Source organism: Leopardus geoffroyi, chromosome E2 (genome assembly GCF_018350155.1).
Source record: "Leopardus geoffroyi isolate Oge1 chromosome E2, O.geoffroyi_Oge1_pat1.0, whole genome shotgun sequence".
NCBI classification, from domain to species: Eukaryota; Metazoa; Chordata; class Mammalia; order Carnivora; family Felidae; genus Leopardus; species Leopardus geoffroyi.
In genome coordinates, this window is record NC_059335.1 from 18121257 (window position 1) to 18145957 (window position 24701).

The following is a 24701-nucleotide window of genomic DNA, read 5'->3' on the forward strand; positions in this document are numbered from 1 at the left end:
CGGCCCCTCCTAACTCGGTGATGAGTCCCAGTGATACAAGGCCAGGGACAAGTGGGAGGACCCCGGGCCCTGGGAGCAGAGAGGTGGCCCCGGGTGCTACTAAACCGGGGTGAGAGGGCAAGACGCCCAAACTCTGTGTCCTGAGCCCAGATGTGCGGGGTGGGGGGCCCTCACGCCGACCCCTCCTCCCTTGCTGGTGCAGCCCAGGCCCGGGGGAGACAGGGGTGGGTGGGGCGAGCAGCAGTCCAGGCCTCCCAGGAGGCTGTGAGCTCACACACGTGCCCCCAGTGGGCCAGGTAAACAGGATGGGTGCCTGGGTCAGCTGCTTCCTCCCACTCATTCCCTGGGGGTGGCTGGCCCGCCCAGCTCCCCTGCTCCGCACCCAGCTTTCTCAGCCAAGAGCAGCCCGAGTGCTGAGACGCCCTGGTGACCGCTCTGGGGCTGGCCACTTCCTTCCCCGGCACCCGGGGTCCCCACTGAGGGCAGTCTCACAGCTCCCAGGCCCTCTGCGGGCTGGAAGGTACGGGAGAAGGTGAGGACAGTCACCTTTAGGTGACAGCATGGGCGGGAAGACAGGTAGGAGAGACAAAGGCCACCAAAACCAAGGCAGCAAGGCCAAGAAAGGGCACCTGCTTCTCATCCTGGTGCCCCTGACCCAGGCTGGCTTCCACCTAGTGGGTCCCGCCCCACTGGGTTCCTACGCTGGCCTCCCTGGTTGGGTCCTGGCTGTGGTTCCTCTCTCCTAAGTCCCCTCCATCCCACCACCTCTAGGAGACGCCAACCACCTGTCTCCTCGGATGCCCCCATCCCCACCCTGCGCCCCAAATTCCTAAGGTTGGGAAATCGGAACACTTTTGCACCTGCCTCATCCCATGTCTCCCTCCCTCCCTGATGCTTGGGCTCCCTCTCTGTTTCAACACAGATTCTCGGACTCACAATTACAGCTCATTACCCTATCGGTGGCTGGCCCTGAGTCACGAGGGAGGGACACAGGGCTGCCCAGCCCTGCCACCTTCTCCCAAGCTGCAGTATAAGGAGTAGAGGCAGGGAGGAGGACTCTGGGAAGGCAGGGGAGTCTGGGAAAGGAGGGAGAAGGCTGCACACCTAGAGGGAGGGAGAAGTCCGAAGGAAGAAGAGAACAGAGGAGGCCACGCAGCAGGGAGGAGGAGACGGGGCAGAGAGAAATAAACTCGGGTGGGAAGAAGGCAGGAGGGAGAGAAGGAGTGAGGCAGAGATGAGGTTGCAGGGCTCCCTGGCCTGCCTCCTGCTGGCCCTGTGCCTGGGCAGCGGGGGGGCTGGCCCGTTGCCGAAAGAAGGGGAGGGTGCGGGAGCAGCTGTCGAGGAGGCCGTGGGACACGGGATGGGAGACGCCATTGGAAAGGGGGTGGGAGATGCCATCAGCCAAGGAGTCGAAGAGGCTGCTGGCGAAGGGACCGGAGGGACCGCCGGCTCTGCAAGCAGGGGGGCCACGAGCCGTGGCGTGGAGGAGGCAGCCCGCGTCCTTGGGAACCCTGGGGGTGAGGCAGGCAGGCAGGCTGAGAACATCATTCGCCGCGGAGGAGATGCGGTTCACGGCTCCTGGCAGGGCGTGCCTGGCGGCAACGGTGCTTGGGTGAGTAGCGGGAAGCTGGGTGTGGAAATGGGAGGCCATGGGCCCCCGGGTTGAGAGTCTTGGAGTGGGTTGGAAGGGTGACCCATGGGAAGGAAGGTCTCTTACTTGTGGCTGTCCGCGGTGGTTTCCCTCCACGTGATGCGGCCTTCCTCTGCCGCCTCGGGGTCTCCGTCCCCCTGCCTCGGCCTTCGTCCCGCCCTCCCCTGTCACCAGGCGGATGGTCACGCACACTTAGTGTGGGCGCGTTGCTCTTGCAGGGAACCGATGGCCAGCCTCCATCTGGAGGCCATGGCATCTTTGGCTCCCAGGGTGGCTTTGGAGGCCACAGCCAGGGCAATCCTGGAGGCCCGGGGACTCCTTGGGGCCAGGGATACCCCGGGGGTTCAGATGGCAGCTTCGGAACCCACTCTCAGGGAGGCGCCTGGAGCCAAGGAGCCAATGGAGGATCTTTGAACTTGGAGCCCCACGCTCAGGTACGGTAACCACCCCAGCCCTGATGCGCGCCACCTCCCGCCCTTCGAGCCCACAGTCCCCACGCCTCCCTCATCTGCCGGTCAGTCCCCATCAGTCCCCCGCTCAGCCTGCCCCTCTCCGCAGGGGACCGTGGTCCAGCCCGGGTACGGCTCAGTGAGAGGCAGCAGCAACTCACACACAGAGGTGAGGGGACAGGTGTGGGCAAAGCAGAGGGTGTTCGGGTGCGTGGGACAGAAAGGAGGCGAATTGAAGAGGAAAGAAAGAAGGATTGGGGCGGGGTGGGGGGAGCGGACTGAGGTACAAGGCAGCTTGGACAGGGAAGAGACGGGCCGGGCCAGGTGACCAGGAGGAGGGGAGGGGAGGGGAGTGGGACGGGGCGTGGGGGAGAAACACGTGGGGAAAGGGGCCAAGCCACAGGAAGCGGGAGAGCCCGGCCGGCCGCGAGGTCAGGGGCTCTGACTGAGGTCTGGAAACTCTCCCCTGCAGTGCACCAACCCCCCGCCGTCCGGCTCAGGCGGAAGCTCTGGCAACTCCGGGGTAAGGGGACAGGCGACTGGGCGGCTGGGGGCATTTTGCACAGCGGACGATGGAGTCTCTGCTCCCCTGAGACGGTGCAGGGAATGTGCCCGAGCAAGAGGGGGAGGGCGAGGGGGAGGGGAGCAAATGATCCTGATGTTCTCGACTCTGATTCTCACTCTGGTCTCTTTCTGCCCCTCAGGGAAGCGGTGGCAGCGGCGGTGGCAGCAGCGGTGGCAGCGGCGGTGGCAGCAGTGGTAGCAGCGGCGGTGGCAGCGGCGGTGGCAGCGGCGGTGGCAGCGGCGGTGGCAGCAGTGGTGGCAGCAGTGGTGGCAACGGTGGCAGCAATTATGGGCCCAGCTGGGTGAGTCCTGCTCCCCCTTGAAGGCAAAGGTGCAGCCCGGACCCCGGCGGTCCCTGCGGAGGAGACAGCCTCCAAGGTCTTCCCGAACGCTGGCGTCACTGTGGCCCCGTCCTGGGCCCCTCGGCCCCTGCACCCCACCTTCCCGGCCCCAGCAGGCGGGGTTCCTTACACACACCCTCTAGGTCCCCACAAGGGGTGCCCTGCCTGCTGCCAGCTCACGGGGCTCCCGTGTCTTCCGCTCCACGCGGGTGGGGTGCCACCTCCTGTCTCACCCACTGCTGTGCCAGTGTCCACTGGGGCAGATCTGACAAGAGACGGGGGTGGCAGACGGAAAGAGAGGGGTGGACATGGGAAAACAGGACACCTGCTTGGGAAGCTCCCCGGGGAACAGGGGCAAGCCTGTCGCACACTTGGAGAGAGGACATTTATGGGGCTGTGGTGTAGATGACACTGATACATATGGGACATGTGGGGCCCCTACAAAAGGGGTGAGGGGCCAGGAGGGGACCATGGGCTCAGCATGGGCTCTCCCACGGAGGGGTCTGCCGTGGGGAGCACCATCAGCTTCCTTAGATATCTGGGAAAGGTGTGTCAGGCCACAAGAGGGAGGTGACTAGGACGAGCCAGGCCACGTAAACTGCTGTAATTTACTGCTCCTTGTACTACCTGCTTCCCCATCTAGGACCGTCCCTTAGAAAATTCTAGGAATTTTGATCAAAGCAGCTACTCAGGCTCCCAGGTAATTATGGATCTAGGGGTCCCTTCCCCTTTCCAGGTTCCAGGAGAAGGGGGGAGGAGGAGAGTCAGGAGGACAGGAGCCCCTGGGTGCCAGGGTCAAGGCTCTTCACTTCTGGCCTGTGGGGTGGGGGAGGGAAGAGGAGACAAGAGCTCGGAATCCCCAAACTGGCCCACATTTCCAAATACACTTGGCCACACGGACCTTTGTGCTCCGAATAACTTCCCTCGGTGACTGGCTAGCTGAAGATGGGAAGAGATGGAGGTTGGGGACAGGGGAGTAAAGAGAATCATAACACCCTGGAAACGATCTGGTTCTGGCTGAGTGCTTCGGAGACCCTGCATGGACTCTTGCTTTCCCTCGTAGGGACACAGTTCTGGCTCTTCCTCGGGTAGCAGTGGCGGCGGAAGCGGTGGTGGAAATAAACCCGAGGTGAGTGTCCGCTGCGCGCACACCTGCACAGATCTCCCTCCTTTCCCCGGATGGGAGGGAAAACGGGGTGCCGAGGCCCCTCGCATGACGGGAGAGTTGGGAGAGCGACGGCCAGAGCTGAGAGGGGGTGCGCTGCTGGGGGGTGGGTGTGGGCTAGCCTTGGGGGTAACATGCTGCAGTTTGGGGGCTGGGGTTGGTTTCCAGGTGGCAACAGAGAGAAAGCCTTCTCTCTCTCTCTCTCTCTCTCTCTCTCTCTCTCTCTCTCAGTGTGACAACCCAGGGAATGAAGTCCGCGTGTCTGGAGGATCTGGGGGTCAGGTAAGAGCCAAACTTGGGACTGTGCCCACCCCTGCTCAGCCCCAACTCCGTCTGTGGGAAAGAAACCGAATCTCCAAAATAATAACGAATGGCAAATCCCCACGTGGTGTGCCTCACTTTATACCATGGATGGGGCGGTGAAAAATCACATAGAAACCAGTCCTTTTAGAAACGTCATCATTTCAAATGACCAACACCCACCTGGCCAACAAACAGAGTCCCGTGACCTCTTTGACAGCGTTGGAAACCGTGTGTCGAAAGCGTGCGCTTCCCTCCTGGTTATTCTGGAAATCTGGGCTTTCTGTCAGCACCTGCAGCACTGACAAGAGGAAGTGTTACGCTAAGGTCCCCACCAATCACCTACGGTTCTTGTGAAAATGCAGGTTCTGAGTCAGCAGGCCTGGGGTGGGGCTGAGATTCTGGTTTCTATCAGGTTCTGGGCAAAGCAGATGGGGCTCGACCGTGGCTGGTGCGAGCGCGGCCGACCATCGGGGAGAAGGCTCCCTGAATAACAGGCTCTTCGGATATTAGAGATACTAACCTCGATGGGTAGACAGGTGTCAGAAAAGCTCCCAGCCTGAATTCTGTCTCTAGTTTTTTATGTAGCAAAGTCTTAAATATGTAGTCAAACATATCAGTCTTTTCTTCTATGGTTTCTGCTCTTGAGAACACAAAGGCTTTTCTTTTCTTCTAGGACTACTTCTATAATTTCATTGTTTCTATTTAACTCTCTAATCCATCTGGACTTGACTTTGCTGTATACAATCTAGTCCAGCTCCTCAGATCAGCTGGACTTAACCCACACTTTGGATCAGAGCTGTGTGCTCTCTTATGAGGGGAAAATCAGATAAAAACAGAAGGGAGGGAACCAGTGAGGTATAACTGTCCCCCTTACACCCCTCGAATACCGAACTGGTGTTCCCAGCTGTGTGCACTGAATTATTTCTACCACCGATGTAAAAATGCTGCTTGTAAATACCTTCATATTTTGGGAGAGCTTCTGTGGGGGTTGTACTTTTTTTTTTTTTTTAAGTCTATTTATTTATTTTGAGGGAGAAAGTGTGAGTGGGGGAGGGGAGAGAGACGCAGAGCATAGGTGGGGGAAGGGCAGAGAGAGAGGGAGACACAGAATCTGAAGCGGGCTCCGGGCTCTGAGCTGTCAGCACAGGGCCCGATGAGGGGCTCGAACCCATGAACCATGAGATCATGGCCTGAACTGAAGTCGGATGCTTAACCGACTGAGCCACCCAGGCGCCTAGGGAGCTCTACTTGGTTAAACAGGCTCATCTGTGCTGGGCACTGCTTTCTTTATGGCACATGAATATCTACCAGTACAGGTCCTCCCTTGCTGCCTGTCTTTTCCAGTGTTTTCTCACCTATTCTTAGACACTTACTCTCCCAGATGAATTCCAGGATTATTTTGACATGTTCCAAAAGAGAATCCCATGAGCGTTTACAGTAGAATTGTATTAAATCGGCACCAACATTTGCAGGGATGGACCCAAGATCTAAAACAATGACCTGTGTTTCGTGTCTCATCCTTCAGGGCTTCCAAGGAGGACAGGGAGGGCCCGGCAGCTCTGGTGACATCAGGGTAAGGAGATGACAGGCCTTGAGAGTAGAGACTGGTGGCAGGAGAACGGGATGGTGATCACCTCTGCAGTAGTGATACCAACAGGGCAGATAGTCTCACGTCGCAGCCCTGTCTTGACCTTGGCCCTGGGAATTCATCTTAGTCCCGAGGAGTGGGGGTCTGGAGGCGCCTACCTCTCACTCAGGAGGAGACAAGCCAGGCTACTTCCGGGCCTCCTCGGCTCCCACTGACTCTCCAGCTAGTGTCACCCTTCTGACCAAAGCAAAACATCAGCCCAACGGTCTGGCTGGCTTCCACCTCAAAACCAGAGGATAATTCAGATACTTTGATGGCAAGGACCCTTCCTGGTGGATTTTGGGCAGTTTGCAGACATGAACAGAAAGAGGTGGTTATGTCACCTGTTAAGTACCGTAAGTGCGCAATAGCCCGGTCGACAAGAAGTTGAGGCAAGATTTTCCAGGGAAGACGGAGCTGCCCGGGGAGAAGAGCCTCTCTGGGGGTCCCGGGAAATCTCCAGTCCCCTGATTCAGGAGACCCTTGCCCACATTCTGCTCTCCTGCCCTCTCGTCCCGCATCTTCCCTGCTTCCCCACCGACTCTTCTCCATTTTCTGTCTCCCCAGGAAATAAGCAAAGAAGGCAGTCACCTCGTTGGGGGCTCCCAAGGCAATTATCAGGTGAGCAGGGACAGCTTTCCGAGAAGGGATGGTGGGGGGTGGGGACAGAGTGCTAAGGGACCGGGAAAAGAAATGGAAGCGTCAGTGTCTTCTCGCTGCTACTCTGAGTCTGTGGCGGGTAACTGTCAGGAGACCAGACGGGGGCCTGGGATCCCTGTCTCCTCCATTCATTCATTCTCTCCTTCCTTTGAATGGCCGTCAGAGCCACGTTATCACCGTGAGGGGAAGCATAGCCGGAAGGAACAGAGGGGTCAAGGGGCTGTATTTGGGAACCGTACTTAAGAAGGCAGTGTTGACGAGTGGAAAGGCAGTGAATTTTGAGGTAGTAGTTGGGGGTTCAAATGACAGCTGTACCACCTGTCATCTGTGCATCTTCAGACCGGTCAGTTGACCTCTCTGAGCCGGGGCCTCCTCTTGGGTCAAATGGGGCCAGCAAAGCGAGCAAACTTGCTCACCACCCCCCCACCACCGCCTGAGTCACTGCAGAACTTTCTGCGACCACTAAGGTGGTTCAGAATCTGGACCCTGGAGGCCAACAAGGAGACAGATCCTGAGGCAAGCTGCCGACGGCTCTGCCTTTAGTTTCCTTATCTGTACAGTGGAGACATCTCCACGCAGGAACGCGGCAGGTTAAGGCACCGTGCTAGGCGCCTGGTGGATCACACGTCACATACCAGCAGTGTTTTGGGGGCAGGCTATGCGGGGGTGGGGGTGGGGGTGGCGGGCAGAGTCAGAGTATGAATATGATTCAAGGGACTGGGCAGGATTATTCTAGGAAGTGGCAAATAGTCCAGGAAGGGGGGCTTCCTAGCTGCTGTGTGAAAAAGAAGAGAGGGTGGCTTTACAGAGAGTACACAGAGCTTGAGCCAAGGCAGAGGTGGTGAGCCAGGAGCAGGTGGCCAGGTGGCACGCGTGACCGGAGGCACAGGCTTTGAAAATCAGTCCCCCTTCCTACCCAGTGGCAAGGGTCCGGTGGTGAAGCTGTCAGTGGGATCAATACCTTGGTGAGTGGAGGCATCACCCCACCTTGGGTCCGGACCGTGGTGTCAGGCAACCCACGGGTCCCCTCCTGAGCCCCAGAGCGCCTGCCCCTGCCTCTGGCTCACAAGCCGGCTTCCCACTCTCATCCCATTTCTCCCCGATGCCTTAGAACTCTCAGACATCTCCTGGGCTCTTCAACTTCGACACTTTCTGGAAGGTGAGTTCGGCCAGGTGGCTCTGCTCACTCTGTTGGCAAGGCAAACCCCTGTCCCTCTGCCCCGCAGGCTGAAATCCTCTTTCCATAACCAAACGCCCTGTCAGTGGTGGACCTTGACCTCTCCTGCCCCGAGGCCCTGAGCCAATTGCATTATGACCCAATTTGCCATTTTCTTTCTTTTTTTTTTTTTTTCCTCTGCAGAATTTTAAATCCAAGCTGGGTTTCATTAACTGGGATGCCATAAACAAGGTAAGGGCTGGAAGGCTATGCCATTGCGATCCCCAGGGGAGAGGGGACTGGAGAAGAGGTGTGGGGACCTGGGGAGATGATGGTGGCCACTAAGGGAGCGTTTTGTCCAGTGCTTAAAAAGAGGGACAGGAATGACGAGGAAGGACAGAGGGGTGGGCTGGGAGTCGGGGATGAGGGAGTGCCTCTTTCGGGTCTCAAGCAGAGGGAAGCTTGAGCTTCTCTGAAGCTCAGTTTCCCCTTCGAGACCTGGAAGGTTAAGGGGAGTGCGAAGAGGCCTAGTCCTTGGGAAACCGGAGAGGCCGCAGAGGCCGGGTAGGCGGCGGACTGCACCTTAGTCGGGAGGACCAGGAGGGAGGATTGCAGGCTGAGAGAGGAGGGAGTGTGTACCAGGTGCCTGCTAGGGGCCAGGCGTGCTGGGCTCCGGGCCCGCGTGATCTTAGGAGGCGCTTCGGGCCCTGAACCCCCTTCTGCTTCCTCCCTGCCCACGCCTTCCACATTCAGGGGACCCCCTGGCAGGTTGATTTGACACCCGAATAGCAGAGGCAGATAAACAACCCACACAAATACCAAAGGCAGAATTTGCAAACGACGGTCGAGCCGGTGTGCTTTGTTTGATCCACTTTTTTTTTTTTTAATTAAATGTTTATTTCGAGAGAGAGAGTGCTCGCGTGCGCGCGCGTGAGAGCGTGAGCGGGGCAAGAGCAGAGAGAGAGGGAGAGGGAGAATCCCAAGCAGGCTCCACACTCAGCATGGAGCCCAATGTGGGGCTGGATCTCACCAACCATGAGATCACGACCTGAGCCAAAATCAAGAGTCGGACGCTTAGCCGACTGAGCCACCCAGGTGCCCGGTGATCTATACTTTTTTTTTTTTTTTTTTTTTTTTTTAAAGCATTATGAACTAGTTGCCAAAGTTTAAAAACTGAGAGATTTTACAAAATGACTTGGAATTCCGGCTTCTCTTGAAAAATGTGGCAACGCGGGGCCCCTCTTTCCTCGAGCTCCCAGAGACAAGAGCTGAGTGGCCACTGCTTCTTGTGGGGGGGGGGGTGGGGGGTGGGTGGGAGGGGCTTGTTCTCCAGCAGCCACAGGCCCCTGCCTGTCACAGTCTCTGAGTCCCTGACCTGTAACACAACAGAAACAAGACGAGGGCCCCTTAACCTCTAAAACTGGCAGGGGAACCGAGGTGGCGAGGTGGCGGTGGCGGTAGGCAGGGAGGCGAGGACAGAGCCCCGCCCTCAGCAAGTCCAAGTCTGCCCCCTGGGGAATAAGGTGGGACAGTGAAAGATACAGGAGGCAGAAGGTCCCAGCGGCAGCGCGGTTCTGGTTTGGATGAACCGCAGGAGCAAATGGACTGTTTCTGTTTTATAGAGAAACAGCCCCCCGCCCCAACCCCCAACCCCTCTCATGGGGAACTTAGGCCCAGAGGCACATGCTCATACTTCCCCGGGTCCTGGAAGGCAGTCGACATTCTTGCACATCTAGGGGGCCGGTAAAAGGAGAGCGCTCACAGTTAGGCAGGATCCATCTGGGGCGGCTTCCCCAGGAGCAGGTCTAGGAAGAAGGGCAGGACAGAGATGGGCAGAGAAGAGAACAGAGAGCCCATCTCCTTCCCAAGGAGGGCCAGACTGACCAGTGACGACAAGGAGAATATACGTAACAGTTCTTGGCACGTAGGAGGTTTTCAAGCCCAACTGGAATATCCAGATTTGACTGGATGACAGCCGTGGGCAAAAAGATCCCTGCGGATTTCAGCAGCGGAGGCCCGATCCACCCCCGACTTGGCCCACTACGGCCTGATTCCTATTCCCTGAGCTCCCTCTTAGAACTTATTTCTCTGCCCAGGACCAGAGGAGCTTTCGCACCCCGTGACCTCCAGACAAGGAGCTACCAGATGGATGGGAGCCCCCCTCCCATCCCTTCTTAAAACATCGCTATCCCACCGTTAATCTCAACCCTTACCCTCGAAATAAACCTTAGCTGCCCCACACTCCTGGTCTCTGCTCCTTTCTTACGTCTCCACTGTTGTTCCCCAGGGTGCGGGAGGGGGGTGTCTGGAAGGATCAAAGTGCAGCTCTCAGCTTTGGGAAATGGGCTGGAGGCGGAAGGGAAGGTAAAAAGGCAGGAAGCTCTGGGGACAGGTCCTGGTCCTGAGGTCCTGAGTTCTGGCAGAGGCTGGGGGAACAGGGATAGTCAAGAGCATGCGGTATGCGCCTGGGGAGGGGAGCTGGTTAGTGGCGCCCAAGAGCTAGCCTTTCTCTCCCTCTGCTTCCAAAAGCCATTTTCTGGTGTCCCCGAAGACACCCGGCTTCCCTCAAACCTTAGTCGCGATGAAATTCTGAAGACCGAGCAGCGGTGGTAGCGGGAACAGGGGCCTAGGTGAGCAGGGGGCCGGGCTCCGTGCTAACCTGCACCCCGCCTTTCCTCTACAGGGCCAAGTCCCGTCCCCCAGCACGCGGGCCCTCCTCTACTTCAGCCGACTCTGGGAGGTAGGAGACCTCTCACTTTTCAAAGAATTGGGGATCCTGGTCATCTCTTCCCGTCGCCACCTCCCTCCAGCTCCAGCCCACTGTCACAAAATTCACCCTCTTTTCACTTTTGAGATAGTAATCTCACCCAAATACCAGAAGCGCCAACACCCTCAAACTCCCCTGTGCTTATTTTCATCTAACCCCCGAACCACACCCAGCCTCCAAAACCCATTCCTGCACATCAGCCCCCAACTTCCCACCAAGCTGCAGCACTCCCGGCTGAGGCCCACTCACCTCTTCTCCTCCCTCCAGGATTTCAAACACAACACCCCTTTCCTGAACTGGAAAGCAATTATCGAGGTAAGGGTGGCAGAACCTTTGGGGTCGGGTGCTCAGCTCTGGGGACGCGGGATCTAGGCCCTGGGCAGTGACGTGTAGACTCGGTCCCTGTTGTTCACCCTCCCTGCTGACGGAGGGTGCCTCCCTCCCTTCCCACTCTCCTCCCTTTCTGCAACGCTGAGTGGGGGTGGGTTGGGAGGGAGAAGCTGTGAGTCACTGGAGAAGGAGTAGGGTGGGCGGTCCTCCCGCCGATAAAAGCTGAGGCCCAGGGCTGGGGCCTCCACAGGCCCAGGAACATGAAGCCAGCCACTGTCTCTGCTCTGCTGCTTTTCCTGCTGGGTGTGGCCTGGCTCAGGGGGAGCCACAGCTGGGTGGGTACTGCAGGGTGCGCAGGTGGCGGGGACACGAGGTGGGGAAGAGGCAGGGGCCTGGAGCTGGGGTCAACTCTTTTCACTGGAAAGGGGGCTTTAGGGAGGAAAGCTGAAAGAAAACAGGGGGCACAGGGGGAGAAGGTCAGGTCATGGTCAAGTGCAAGCAGGTGCAGTGGGTCTGAATATCTGGGTTCTGGGAAGGATGGGCGGGACCTCTGGGTCCTGCAGGAGGCCATACCTTGATTCTGTATGGCCGAGAGCCTTTGGGCACTGAGGCAAAGGTGCACTCACTCACGCGTGTGGGCCAGGCAAGTGAGGCTGGGCAGACGGGGCCATGCGAGGGGGGAGGTCAAAGCCCTTCGGCTGTGAACAGCCATGTGCTCAGGGATGGCCAGTGTGCCATGCCATTTGATGGAAATCTGATTTTTATTTTAATTTATTTCTATTTTTTTTATTTTAGAGAGAGAGAGTGAGAGCAGGGCAGAGGAAGAGAGAGAGCACGAGTAGGGCACAGGGGCAGAGCGGGAGAGAGAGAGAGAGAGAGAGAGAGAGAGAGAGTCCTAAGCAGGCTCCATGCTCAACACAGAGCCCAACGAGGGGCTCAATCCCACGACCCTGGGATCATGACCTGAGCCACAATCAGGGGTCTGACACTCAACTGACTGAGCCACCCAGGCGTCCCGGAAATCTGATTGCTAGTTGTTTGCAATTAACTTAATTTAAAAATGCAGAGCAAGCAAAAACTTTCTGGAGGCCTGTGGTCAAGCAGTTTGTGACCTCAATGTTGGGGCTAAGAGTGGGGCGAAAAATCAAGGGGAGTCAGGTGAGAGGAGGAACATCCTAACCCTGTGTGGGGGCAGGTGAGAGTGGGGGCTCCAGGTGGAGAAGGGATGGTCGCAGAAACCAATCTCCTCTCCTCCCGCTGAGAATTCTCCTCTCGCCTTGACTGTGGAGGGGAGACGGCCGCGCACCTGTGCCTCACCTGGCTTCGCGGGCTTCCTTGTGTTTCTCCCCTTTCTCTCTGGCCCAGAGCTAATCTAATCACCCCGCTTTGCCTCCATGTGCTGAGGGTAAGAGCCCGTCCTTCCAGGAACCCTGTGGGAATAGCGTTTGTGAACAGGGATTACGGGGCCCAAGGAAGGAGCAGGGCTTGGTTTTGGCAGAACGTGGGCTGGGCTGAGGTGCGCGCCTGCCCCAAGGAAGCCGGTGTGGGCACCGCTCGTTTGCCATCAGCCCTGCTCAGTCCCGGGCCAGTCTGCCTCAGCCCCAGCTGCACGGTGGGGGTGGTGCTGCCTCGCTCCCCCACACTCAGTGTGGAAACCTGTCCTGTATCTATCGGGGCCATCAGTTTCCTCCGGGCTCCCTGCCTTCTCTGTAGGTAGCGCTGATCACGGACCATGGACAGGGGTGCGGTGGGGTGGGCGGGGGTGGGTGCTCCGGCACGAGGGCCGAGCCTGGGCAGCAGGCTCGACTCTGGCAGGGCCGGAAGGACCGTGGACGAGGCCACCCTAACTGTGGCTCCCTCTCCCTTCCAGGGCGCCGATGCGTCATCGCTCCAGAAGAGGTCGGGCGGCGCCGGTCAGGTGAGTCCGCCCTTTTACCTGCCTTCGACGGCCCTTGGTCCCTCTCGGTCTTGTTCTCAGCGCTGGCCAATCTGAAACCCTCTCTCCTTCCCACCCCCATTCTGTCGTTTTCTCAGTCTGGAACGGGATGGCAAGAGGTGGCAGCCGTAACTTCTAAGGTAAGACATCCGTCACTGGACCGCCGGGTTCAGGCCTTGGTGTCCTGCCCTCATCTCCTAAGCGACACTTGAGGAGCTGGGAGAGGTACCGGGAAGGAGGAGGCAGGGCCATTCTGGAGACGACCGCAAAGTGAGGTGAGGCTGCGGGCTCTGGCTGGCCCGAGGAGATTCTATAGAAAAGAACGCATGACACAAGGAGGCAGGGGCCCGGGGACAGCTCTGGCCCAGGCAGGGAGGTGGGGTGTTTATTCCACAGCAGAATGCCCTCCCCCCTCTTTCTCCCCCCCGCCCCCGCCCTCCTCCCCACTCTCTGGTTTTCTTTCCGCAGCACAACTATAACCAGCAGGCACACCCTACTCCTTCTGGTGGGCAGTACTCAGCCAAGCTCCCCTCTAAGGTAAGGCTCCCAAGTGCCCCGTTTCCTCACTGGGGTGGCTGCCAGGTTTAGCTGAGGCCGAATCCTGTTTGTTTTGAAAGTCTTGTCTGCGAGGAGACTCGGGCTCCCTGAGAGCACTTTGGAAGCGATGGGTGCGAAGAACACGGAATCTTCCACGGAACATTCGGTGTTCTTCACACGCACCCCCTCGGAAAAGGTTACAAGGTAGCAGTGGCTGCATTGCAGGCGGAGGAGAAAACTGGGAATGAATATCCTCTCAAAGAGGGATATAAAAGTCACATGACACACAGGAAAAGGAGCAGCCTTTGCTTTTTTTTTTTTTTTTTTAACGTTTGTTTATTTTTGAGAGAGAGATAAGAGTGTGAGCGGGGGAGGGGCAGAGAGGGAGGGAGACACAGAATCCAAAGCAGGCTCCGGGCTCCGAGCTGTCAGCACAGAGCCCGACGTGGGGCTCGAACCCACAGACCGTGAGATCATGACCTGAGCCGAAGTCGGACGCTTAATTGACTGAGCCTCCCAGGCGCCCCAGCAGCCTTTGCTTTTAGTGTCTGTTTCCTCCACCTCTTTGCTGATTTCGTGGAGGGTGGGGGGAGAGGAAGGCACACCAGCACTTGGGCGGGTTGGGGGCGGGGGGGCTTGCCCAGAAACTTTTGGCTGGTGGGAAAATTAATGTTTCATTCCACAAAAGAAGTAATAGGAAACAAACAAACACACAAACAAACCCTGAGAAGGGGCCCCTGGGTGGCTCAGTCTGTTAAGCGTCTGACTTGGTTTCAGCTCAGGTCATGATCTCACAGTTTGTGAGTTCGAGCCCCACCTCGGGCTCTGTGCTGACAGTGTGGAGCCTACTTGGGATTCTCTCGTGCACACTCGCTCTCTCAAAATAGATAACAAAAATAGAAACTGTTCTCTCAAAAAATAACAAAAAACAACCCTGAGAATTTTGTTTCATTCAGTTACAAGGAAAGCCATCTTACAGACTCAGTAAATGAATATGCTAAGTACTAATTAGGCTGGTGAAAAAAAACAGGCCCTATTCCCCTCCATCTCTCAGAAAGAGGAAGCCCCTGCCCTCGGGGCCTGGACTTCTACTGAGAGATCAGAAGTCACCTACTGACTGGAAGCAGCCAGCGCTGCCCGTGGGTGCCCACTCGCCAATTTCCACCCGCCCAGCGGTAGGGGGCACCCACCTTTCAGTCTGCCTGGCCGGCGTATGGTCATCTTGGGTCAGATGTGCTGAGGCTGATGAGTCCGCTTTGAAAAAAAGTCCGTGGGCTGAACGTCCACAGTCAGACCCAAGGACCTTTGCCAAGATCTTGGTCTGCGCCCTCCCCTGCCCTGGGGTCCCTCCTGAGCCCTGAGGACGAGGCCGAGGACACGGAGGGCCCTGTGGCGCCCCCATCATCTCCTCTGATCTTCTCTTTACAGGGGGTAGCCACGCCTTCTTCCTCGGTGAGTACCAGGGCGGGGAAAACGTGGCTCTTGAGACAAAGGGTCTGAGGCCAGAGGGTGTGCAGGAGACAGGGTGACGTCCACTCAGACGTTCTCCTTGTCCCGCAGGCTTCCCAGGTGCAGCCTGGCCTGCTGCGGTGGGTGAAGTTCTGGTAGGTGAGTATCCGAGCGAGCCGCACAAGCCACGGTCACCCCCGGGGTGCACTGAGGCCCCGGCATCTGCTTTGTTTTGCGTGGAAGCTCCACGGGCACTGAGGAGGAGCCCCTCGTGTGGCCTGTGGAGGAAGACTCATAAGGAAACGGGAGCACCCTCTGAGTGCCGAGTGCGGGCCTGACACGAGGAGAGGTTGAGGGAGGGTCTGGGGTGACAGGTGCGGAGGAAGTGAGTCGCCAGGGCGGAGGTGGTACGAGATGACCTGGGCAGAACCACAAAATCTGTTTCAGGGAGGAGCAAGAGCGAGGGGACCCGCAGGCGAGACAGGTGGGACGCCGTGAGATTTCGGGAGCACCGAGACTGGATGAAGGGACACCTGGTTTCAGCAGATTCCGGAGTAGCCACGGGCTACCGTTTTTGCTCTTTTCTTTTTTAGAAGATTATTTCCAGTTGTGACCGAGGCCCCGAAAAACGTCAGTCTTCGAGGAGCCCGACCGGGCCCGTTCCTAGCTCTCCCCTCCCTGTGTCAGGCTTGGTCTAGGTGCTGACACCTGTTTTTTCCAGGTTGGGGACCAAGTCTGTCCCTTGTATCTTGCAACCGCACTGTGGGGTCTCCGTGACCAGCAACTTCATCAGATAAACCCGCCACTTTTCTTCACCTACTCCGTTTTGTGACCTGAAGTCGGTGTGACAGTTCTTCAGAAGAAGTTCCTTCTCCTCCTGAGTTTCTTTATGGAAATAAAACCCGAATCTTGTTTCCCTAAGATTTCTCACACTGTGTTCTTTAATGTTGTGCTGGTGGCCGGGACCAGGGAGGATGGAAGTGATGTAGGGGTAGACGACGTGGCTTCCCGCCGACAGTGGCATACCAAATGGGGGGGTGGGGTGGGGCTACTGACAAGCAGTAGCTAGCTGATACCACTGTGCCTCAGTTTCTCCGTCTGTAAAAAATCATCTTTGCCCAGTCTGCGTCCGAATGCTGTGCCCCTGAAGGTGAGGAACTCACAGGTGTTTTGCTAGCCTGAAAAGGCAACACGGAAGCGATTCACATCAGGAGGTCGGGGTAAAGAGCTTTTCAAGAGAGGAGGCCAGTCCCAGAGGGTCAGGAAGGGGGCAAGAATAGGGGCCAGGGGCCTAGCAGAGCATATGCCTCGTAAACACAAGGCCTCGTCTGCCTTGTAAGCACACTGAGGTGTGGATGAGGTCGTGTGCTTAGGAAGTTGTGGGCAGGAGGCTCATTCCCAGTGCTTTAGCTCTGTGTCTCTGGGAGGCAGAGGGGGTGGTGGAAACTTCTACTGCATTAACGTACCAAGGAAACAGGCAGAGGTCCTTGGTGCAGGCGGAGGCCAGGCTTATCACAAGCCTATGAGCTCTGCAGACACGGCCGGAGAGTCTGTACTCAGAGTCTCTGAGCCAAAGTCTCATCCAGGCTGTAGAATGTGCCCCAATTAGGGAGTCCCCACCAATCATCTCCCACATTCCTGCAGGGACCCAGGAAGTAAAAGAAGGACAGGAAGCTCCCTGCCAGCCTTGGGGACACCCCCCCGCCCCCCGGCCACCTCCAAGATCCCAAGTTCCCTGAGTGCATGGTCCGACTGCCTCGGTTATTGTTTCGCCCCCGCACTGACCACAGGGCCTGGCACAGGCGAGGCCTCAAATAGTTGATGAATAAAGAAAAGAAACCCGGCCCAAAATGGACATGGGGAACCTGTCTTGATCAAAGCCATCTGGCTGAGAGAAAGACGAGGACTATTCCTATTTTCACGTTTGTCCTGATTTGGGGGCTACTGCTTTATACAGACATACCTCATCTGATCGCGCTTGGTGGCTGTTACATTTTTTACAACTCGAAGGTTCGTGGCAACCCCACCTCAAGCGAGTCTATTGGCGCCACTTTTTCCGATAGCATTTGCTCACTTGGTGTCTCTGCATTACATTTTGGTAATGCTCGAAATATTTCAAACTTCGTCATTATTATATTTGTTTCGGCGGTCTGTGATCGCTATGTTTGACGTTACTGCTGTAATATTGTGGGGCAGGTACCATTGGCGTCACCCCTATAAGACGGCAAACTTAAGCCGTAAATGTCATGCATGTACCCCACTGACGGCCGTTCCCCTGTCTCTCTCCCCTCCTTGGGCCTCTCTCTTCCCTGAGACACAACAATATTGAAATTAGGCCAATTAATAACCCCACATGGGCCCCTGAGTGTCCGAGTGAAAGGAAGAGTCTCTCTCACTTGAAATCGAAAGCTGGAAATGATTCAGCCTAGCGAGGAAGGTAAAAGCCAAGACAGGCTCTTACGCCAGTTGGCCATTTGTGAACGCGAAACAAACGTTCTTGAAGGAAACGAAAAGTGCTACTTTAGTGAGGATGTGAACAAGAAAGCAGACAGCCTTGTTGCTGATGTGGAGAAAGCCGGAGTGGTCTGGGCAGAAGATCAAACCAGCCACGGCATTCCCTTAAGCCAAAGCCTCATTCAGAGCATTCTCTTCAATTCTCTTCAGTTCTGTGAAGGCTGAGAGAGGTGGGGAAGATGTGGAATAGTTTGAAGCTGGCAGGGGTTGGCGCATGAGCTTTAAGGAAAGAAACCTTGACACACAAGTGCAAGGTGAAGTAGCACGTGCTGATGTAGAAGCTGCAGCACATTCTCCAGAAGGTCTAGCTAAGATCATTCATGAACGTGGATACACTTAACGCATTCTCAGTGTAGGTGAAACAGCCTTCTCTTGGAAGGAGATGCCGTCTAGGGCTTCCTGAGCTGGAGAGAGGTCAACGCCTGGCTTGAAAGCTTCAAAGGACTGGCTGACTCTCTTACTGGGGGCGAACGCAGCTGGCGACTTTAAGTCGAAGCCACTGCTCATTGACCATTCTGAAAATCCTGGGGCCCGTGAGAATTCTCCTCCATCTACTCTGCCTGTGCTCCGTAGAGGGAACAAGGCAGGATGGCAGCATGTCTGTTTGCGACATGGTTTACTGAATACTTTAGGCCCAGTGCTGAGACCTACCGCTCAGAAAAAAAAAAAAAAAAGATTCCTTTCAAAGTATTACTGCTCACTGACAATTCACCTGATCACCCAGGAGCTCTGATGGGATGTGTAATGAGATTCATGAGGTTTTCATGTCTGCCAACACAATATCCCTTCTGCAGCCCATGGATCAAGGAGTAATTCTGACTTTCGAGTAATATTATTTAAGAAATACATTTTGTAAGACTATAGTTGCCATAGATCGTGGATCCTCTGATGGATCTGGGCAAAATACATTGAAAACCTTTTGGAAGAGATTCATCATTCCAGATGCATTAAGAACATTCGTGATTTGGGGTGCCTGGGTGGCTCAGTTGGTTAAGTGTCCGACTTCAACTCAGGTCATGATCTCATAGTCCGTGGGTTTGAGCCCCGTGTCGGGCTCTGTGCTGACAGCTCGGAACCTGGAGCCTGCTTCTGATTCTGTGTCTCCCTCCCTCTCTCTCTCTGCCCTCCCCCACTTGCACACGCTCTCTCTCTCAAAAATAAATAAGCATTAAAAAAAGACTTTTTTTAAATGCTAGTTCCTCGAGGGGTGCCTGGGTGGCTCCATTGGTTGAGCGTCTGACTTCAGCTCAGGCCATGATCTCAGTCTGTGAGTTCGAGCCCCATGTCAGGCTCTGTGCTGACAGCTCAGAGACTGGAGCCTGCTTCAGATTCTGTGTCTCCCTCTCTCTCTCTGACCCTCCCCTGTTCGTGCTCTGTCTCTCTCTGTCTCAAAAATAAATAAACATTAAAAAAATTTTTTTGAGAACATTCGTGATTCAAGGGAAGAGGTCAAAATAGCAACATGAACAGGATTTTCGACTTCCAACCATCGTGGATGACTTTGAGGGGCTCAAGATTCCAGTGGAGGAAGTAATAGTGGATTTGGTGGAAACAGCAAGGAGTGGAGGCTGGAGACAGGACCCCGTTGCTGCAATGTCATGACCACACCGAAGGGATGAGGAGGTGCTTCTTAGGAATAAGCAAAGACAGCAGATTCTTGGGGCACCTGGGTGGCTCGGTCAGTTAAGTGTCCGACTCTTGATCTCGCGGTTTGTGGGATCGAGCCCCTGGTCGGGCTCTGTTCTTATAGTTCAGAGCCTGCTTGGGATTCTCTCTCCCGCTCTGCACGCTCTCTCTCAAAATAAATAAATAAACTCATAAAAAAAAAAAAAAAAAGAAAGAAAGAAAGCAGTTTCTTGAGATGAAGTCTACTCTTGGTGAAGATGCTGTGAAGATGGTTGAAACGACAACAAAGGATTTAGAATATTCCATACTTAGCTGATAAAGCAGCGGCAGGGTTTGAGAAGACGGCCTCCAATTCTGAAAGAAGTCCTACTGTGGGTAAAATGCTAGCAAACAGCATCACGTGCTACAGAGAAATCGTTCATGAAAGGAAGGATCAATGAATGCAGAAAACTTCAGTGTTGTCTTAAGAAATTGCCACAAAAGGGGCGCCTGGGTGGCTCAGTCAGTTAGGCATCCGACTGCGGCTCAGGTCATGATCTCGCGGTCTGTGAGTTCGAGCCCCGCGTCAGGCTCTGGGCTGATGGCTCAGAGCCTGGAGCCTGTTTCCGATTCTGTGTCTCCCTCTCTCTCTGCCCCTCCCCCGTTCATGCTGTCTCTCCCTGTCTCAAAAATAAATAAACGTTAAAAAAAAAAAAAAAAAGAAATTGCCACAATCATCCCAACCTTCAGCAACCACCCCCGTGGACATGGAAGCGACACCCTCCACTGGCAAAAAGATTATACCTTGTCGAAAGCTCAGATGATGGTTAGCATTTTTTTTTTTTTTCAACGTTTATTCATTTTTGGGACAGAGAGAGACAGAGCATGAACGGGGGAGGGGCAGAGAGAGAGGGAGACACAGAATCGGAAACAGGCTCCAGGCTCTGAGCCATCAGCCCAGAGCCTGACGCGGGGCTCGAACTCACGGACCGCGAGATCGTGACCTGGCTGAAGTCGGACGCCTAACCGACTGCGCCACCCAGGCGGCCCCCAGCATTTTTTAACAATAAAGTATTTTTAAAAAGTTTTTAAAAACATTTTTGATTTATTTTTGAGAGAGAGAGAGAGAGCGAGTGGGGGAGGGGGAGAGAGAGAGAGAGGAAGAGAGAATCTGAAGCAGATTTAGGCTCTGAGCTGTTTTTAGCCCAGAGCCCGAGGCGGGGCTTGAACTCACAAACTGTGAGATCATAACCTGAGCCGAGGTCAGATGCTTAACTGACTGGGCCACCCAGGAGCCCCAGCATAAAGTTTTTTTTTTTTTTTAAATTAAGACATGTACATTGTTTTTTAAAGGCATAATGCTATTGCACACCTAATTGACTATAGTATAGTGTAAACATAATGTTTACGTGCACCGGGAAACCAAACAATTCCTCGGACTCACTTTATCGCTCTGTTTGCTTTAGTGCCTGATCTGGAACCCAACCTGCAATGTCTCCAAGGTGTGGATTTCAGCTCTGTAGGGAGGGACTTGCAGTACCTCGTGGAAGCCACAGGGGGGCGAACCCAGCTCTCCCAGCGCAGTCGCTCAATTCGGCTGACCGACAGGTGGCTGCCTGGAGTGAGGGTGATGGATGGAGAGAGCTGGAACTCTGGTCTCCTGGAGCCAGCCCCTGAGGGATGGAGGGAGAAGCCGAGGTGGTCAACATGGTTCTAGACTCTCGGGGTGTTCCTGGTCCAAGGCCTGCTGAGAACAGCCCTTTAAAGTGTCAGGGCGCCTGGGTGGCTCAGTCAGTTAAGCGTCCAACTCTTGATTTTAGCTCAGGTCATGATCTCACAGTTCGTGGGATTGAGCCAAACGTCGGGCTCTGTGTGGACAGTGTGGAACCTGCTTGGGATTCTCTGTGTCCGTCTCTCTCTCCCCCTCCCCTGCGCTCTCTCTCAAAATAAATAAACTTAAAAAAAAAAAAAAGCATTTAAAGTGCCACTGGAAGGAGGCAAAGGCCCTCTAACGTAAAGGACATTCTAAGGGGTGCATGGGTGGCTCAGTCGGTTAAACGTATCTAATAAAAGGAGAGACCTTTCTCCTTCCTGGGTCTTTGCAGTAGCTCCGTTTTAAAATTAAGAAAAAAAATGTTTATTAAAAAATTTTTTTTAATGTTTTATTTATTTTTGAGAAAGATACACACAGTGAGAGCAGGGGAGGGGCAGAGAGAGAGGGAGACACAGAATCTGAAGCAGGCTCCAGGCTCTGCGCTGTCAGCATAGAGCTGGACGCGGGGCTTAAACTCACGAACCGAACCGGGAGATCATGACCTGAGCCAAAGTCAGACGCTTAACTGACTGAGCCACCCAGGTGCCCCAAATGTTTATTTATTTTTGAGAGAGAGAGAGAGAGACAGAGACAGAGAGAGACAGAGACAGAGACAGAGACAGAGCACATGCGGGGGAGGAACGGAGAGAGAGGAGACACAGAATCTGAAGCAGGCTCCAGGCTCCAAGGCATCAGCACAGAGCCTGACGAGGGGCTCGAACTCACGAACCGTGACATCATGACCTGAGCCAAAGTCAGACGCTTAACCGACTGAGCCACCCAGGCGCCCCTGAAAGTAACTTCTTGACATAGCCCTTGACTTTCATTTTTCCCCCCTAAAATCCATTCTCCCATGACAACCAGGAAGGATCCAGGCTCAGAATCCTCCACAAGTTTTTTTCAGTAGCCCTAGAATGAAATCCCAACTCCTCACCATGGCTTGGGGTGATCTGGCTCTGGCCTCCCTCTCCCCTGTCAACCCGGACCGGCTGCGAGAAGCTCGCGGGGAATACCAGTCCCTGGAGCTCAAGATCTTCGGAAGACTGGAGCCTTAACTGCTTTCGGTCTACATTCAAACGCCCTCCCGTAGCCAGCTGAACCAGGGACACCTACCCCAAGTGCTGTCACATCACCCCTGTTGTATTTTCCTCCCGGAACTTGTCACTCTCTGAAGTTTCTTAATTTTTTTTTTATTAGATTATGATCCGTCCACAGATCATGATAAGTTCCACAGGACAGGTATCTATCTATCTTATCCATCTTGAATTCCCAGCGCTGAGGCCCAAAGTGGCTGCTCAGTAAGTATTCGCCAACTACAGAATGGAAGGAGGGATCAGAATTAAGTGGGATCAATCCAGGAAGTCTTCCTGGGAGAAGCTTCATAAGCAAAGGGTACATAGGGACAAAAGGTGGGCGGCAAAGGAAGAAACCAGACCTGCTGGGCAACGTGGCTGCTTCGTTGGGTGTGATAGTAACATTGGTAGAGGCACAGGAGAGGAAGGGACGGGGATGTCCTGAATTCTGCCTCCCATTACCCCACACCCCGACCCCCTTTCTCTTCAAAGATTCTAGGCTTTTCACCTGGGTGTTCACCAAGGTCCCAAGGGCCCAGTGTGCATCCCTTCAAATCCCGTATTCCCTCTCTGAACCCAGGAGGCTGGCTCCCAGCCCCTAGGTGTGTCTGTAATGTAGCAATCAGGGCTGGGCCTCGCCTCCTACCCACACTCAAGTTCTGGCAGATTCGGGGTGGGGTGGGGGAAGGCCTGTGGGAAAATAGGGGTTTACTGGTATTCTCAGAGAAGGAGCTAGAAGCTCAGCTGGACTTGGAGATGGGTTGACACACAGCCCATGTGACTGACTCTGCCTGACGCCATTAACCCTACGTGATGCATCCAAAGCGACGCTGAAATCCGGCGACTCTCCTGCCGCCCGTGACCCAAACCGCCAGGACAGTGAGGATCCCTTATCCCTCCATTCTCCCACTTGCCCAACCGTCGGACACTGGGCACTCGCGGGGAACACAAACCCACTGAGGCAGAATAGGGACACTAGATTCTAAAGCTAGCGCTTACAGCATAAATCACGTTAAGGTCAAAATTGTCCTTGAAGATCCAGCAGGAAGGTACCAGATGGAAGCAAAGCAGCCCAGCCAGCCAGGATTGTTCTGGCTGTGCACACTGTGCTCGGAGGCATGACACAAAAGTACCTGACTGTAAACACGGAACTGTAAAGCCGCGACTGGAACTAACAGGTGGTCTGTAAATACACGCTCGGGGTTGCCTGGGGGGCTCAGTCGGTTGAACGTCTGACTTTGGCTCGGGTCATGATCTCGTGGTTCGTGAGTGTGAGCCCCACCTCAGGCTCTGTGCTGACGGCCTGTCCGTGCACAGCCCACTTAGGATCCTCTGTCCCCCTCTCTCCACCCCTCCCCCCACTCGTACTCTCCCCAGTATTAGTCAATATTAGAAAAAAAAAAAAAGGCACACTTGGTAAGGCAAAGTCTCCTACTACAAGAGGCACCTGGAGTCTGAGGGCAGTCGTAGGTTCATTTTGGGGCATATGCTTGTCGAGGGTCATTAATCTCTTTTTTAAATTATATATATATATATATATTTTTTTTATTTTTATTATTTTTTTTTTTAATTTTTTTTTTCAACGTTTATTTTTGGGACAGAGAGAGACAGAGCATGAACGGGGGAGGGGCAGAGAGAGAGGGAGACACAGAATCGGAAACAGGCTCCAGGCTCTGAGCCATCAGCCCAGAGCCTGACGCGGGGCTCGAACTCACGGACCGCGAGATCGTGACCTGGCTGAAGTTGGACGCTTAACCGACTGCGCCACCCAGGCGCCCCATATATATATATATATTTTAATGTTTATTTGTTTATGAGAGAGAGAGAGAGAGCATTAACAGGGGAGGGGCAGAGAGAGGGAGACGAAGAATCCGAAGCAGGCTCCAGGCTCTGAGCTGTCAGCACAGAGCCCGAGCAGGGTTTGAACTCACGGACCACGAGATCATGACCTGAGCCGAAGTCAGACGCTTACCCGACTGAGCCACCGAGGCTCCCCAAGGGCCACTCATCTCTTAATTTTCTGTCTCCATTTTGTCAACGGTGTTGACAGGTTAACTCACTGAAATGAATGCACGTATGCTTGGAGCTGCTCTTTATGGCTGTGCCGGCTACATGCCGCCAAAGGACACCTGGGGCACTGGCGGGGGTTACGTGCAACCTGCCCCCCAACTTTCCAAACGGGTCTAATTCGTGCCAGGTGCCACGTGGGCTGGCCGGGGCCCCCTGTAGGACACTACTCCACAGTCCAGCAAAGGGGCACTACGGGGCAGGCCCCGGAATCCCGGGGTTCTCATGCTGGCCTCGCCAGGCACCGGCCGTGTGGCCGGGGCTAAGTTACTTAACCTGTACGTGCTGCGGTGCCCCTGCCTGTAGAATGTGGATAATTATAGTACCTGCCTCACAGAATCGCTGTGCCGTTTCAACGAGCTCATTCATTTGGGGCACTTAGCACCACCGGGCCTGCCGCCCCACAAGACATCGCACGTTGGCTAACATTATTAGCAGCATTAGCATGAGGTGGGGAGGAGAATATCGGCAAGTCAACTTGTTACAAAAGAAGTCTAGAGCCCAACGGGCGATGTGTTTGGATCCTCTGCTGCTTTGGATCTGCGGGGCCGAAGCATTCCTCCATTAGCTGGGCCTAACCGGGGGTGGGTTACACGGTATCAGTTCCCCTTTGTGTGCCTTTCCTTCCCTCCGCCCCTGGAGTTCGTTCACCCTCTGCTGACCCGTTGGTGGCTAATAAGCTCCTTCAGTCACT

At 55.1% G+C, this 24701-nt stretch overlaps 1 protein-coding gene across 10 annotated transcripts; it reads left to right on the plus strand.

Annotated features, from left to right (window-relative positions):
* Positions 1-1133: 1133 nt before the first annotated feature.
* On the plus strand, positions 1134-15856 carry DMKN (dermokine). Of its 10 annotated transcripts, XM_045441090.1 has the most exons (22): positions 1135-1612; positions 1870-2085; positions 2210-2269; positions 2573-2623; positions 2805-2966; positions 3649-3705; positions 4069-4134; positions 4402-4452; positions 5999-6046; positions 6668-6721; positions 7681-7725; positions 7872-7919; positions 8121-8168; positions 10600-10656; positions 10951-10998; positions 12884-12931; positions 13048-13089; positions 13418-13486; positions 14915-14938; positions 15047-15094; positions 15383-15419; positions 15529-15856. In XM_045441090.1, exons 1-20 carry the CDS (start codon positions 1235-1237, stop codon positions 15092-15094), a joined length of 1620 nt encoding a protein of 539 aa, XP_045297046.1. In that variant the 5' UTR covers positions 1135-1234; the 3' UTR covers positions 15383-15419; positions 15529-15856. The 10 variants fall into 10 exon arrangements, 9 of the variants coding, with proteins under 9 accessions (XP_045297052.1, XP_045297049.1, XP_045297051.1 ...); XM_045441096.1 differs by lacking the exon at positions 14915-14938 and having other exon boundaries at positions 1134-1612; XR_006702273.1 differs by lacking the exons at positions 15383-15419; positions 15529-15856 and adding an exon at positions 15206-15357 and having other exon boundaries at positions 15047-15170.
* The last annotated feature ends 8845 nt before the right edge of the window (positions 15857-24701 follow it).

Coding starts and splice junctions, on each gene's coding strand:
- DMKN (XM_045441090.1), top strand. CDS start 1,235: ATGAGGTTGCAGGGCTCCCTGGCCTGCCTCCTGCTGGCCCTGTGCCTG. Junction 2,967..3,648: donor GCAATTATGGGCCCAGCTGG/GTGAGTCCTGCT, acceptor TTCCCCATCTAG/GACCGTCCCTTAGAAAATTC. Junction 13,090..13,417: donor TGGCAGCCGTAACTTCTAAG/GTAAGACATCCG, acceptor TTCTTTCCGCAG/CACAACTATAACCAGCAGGC.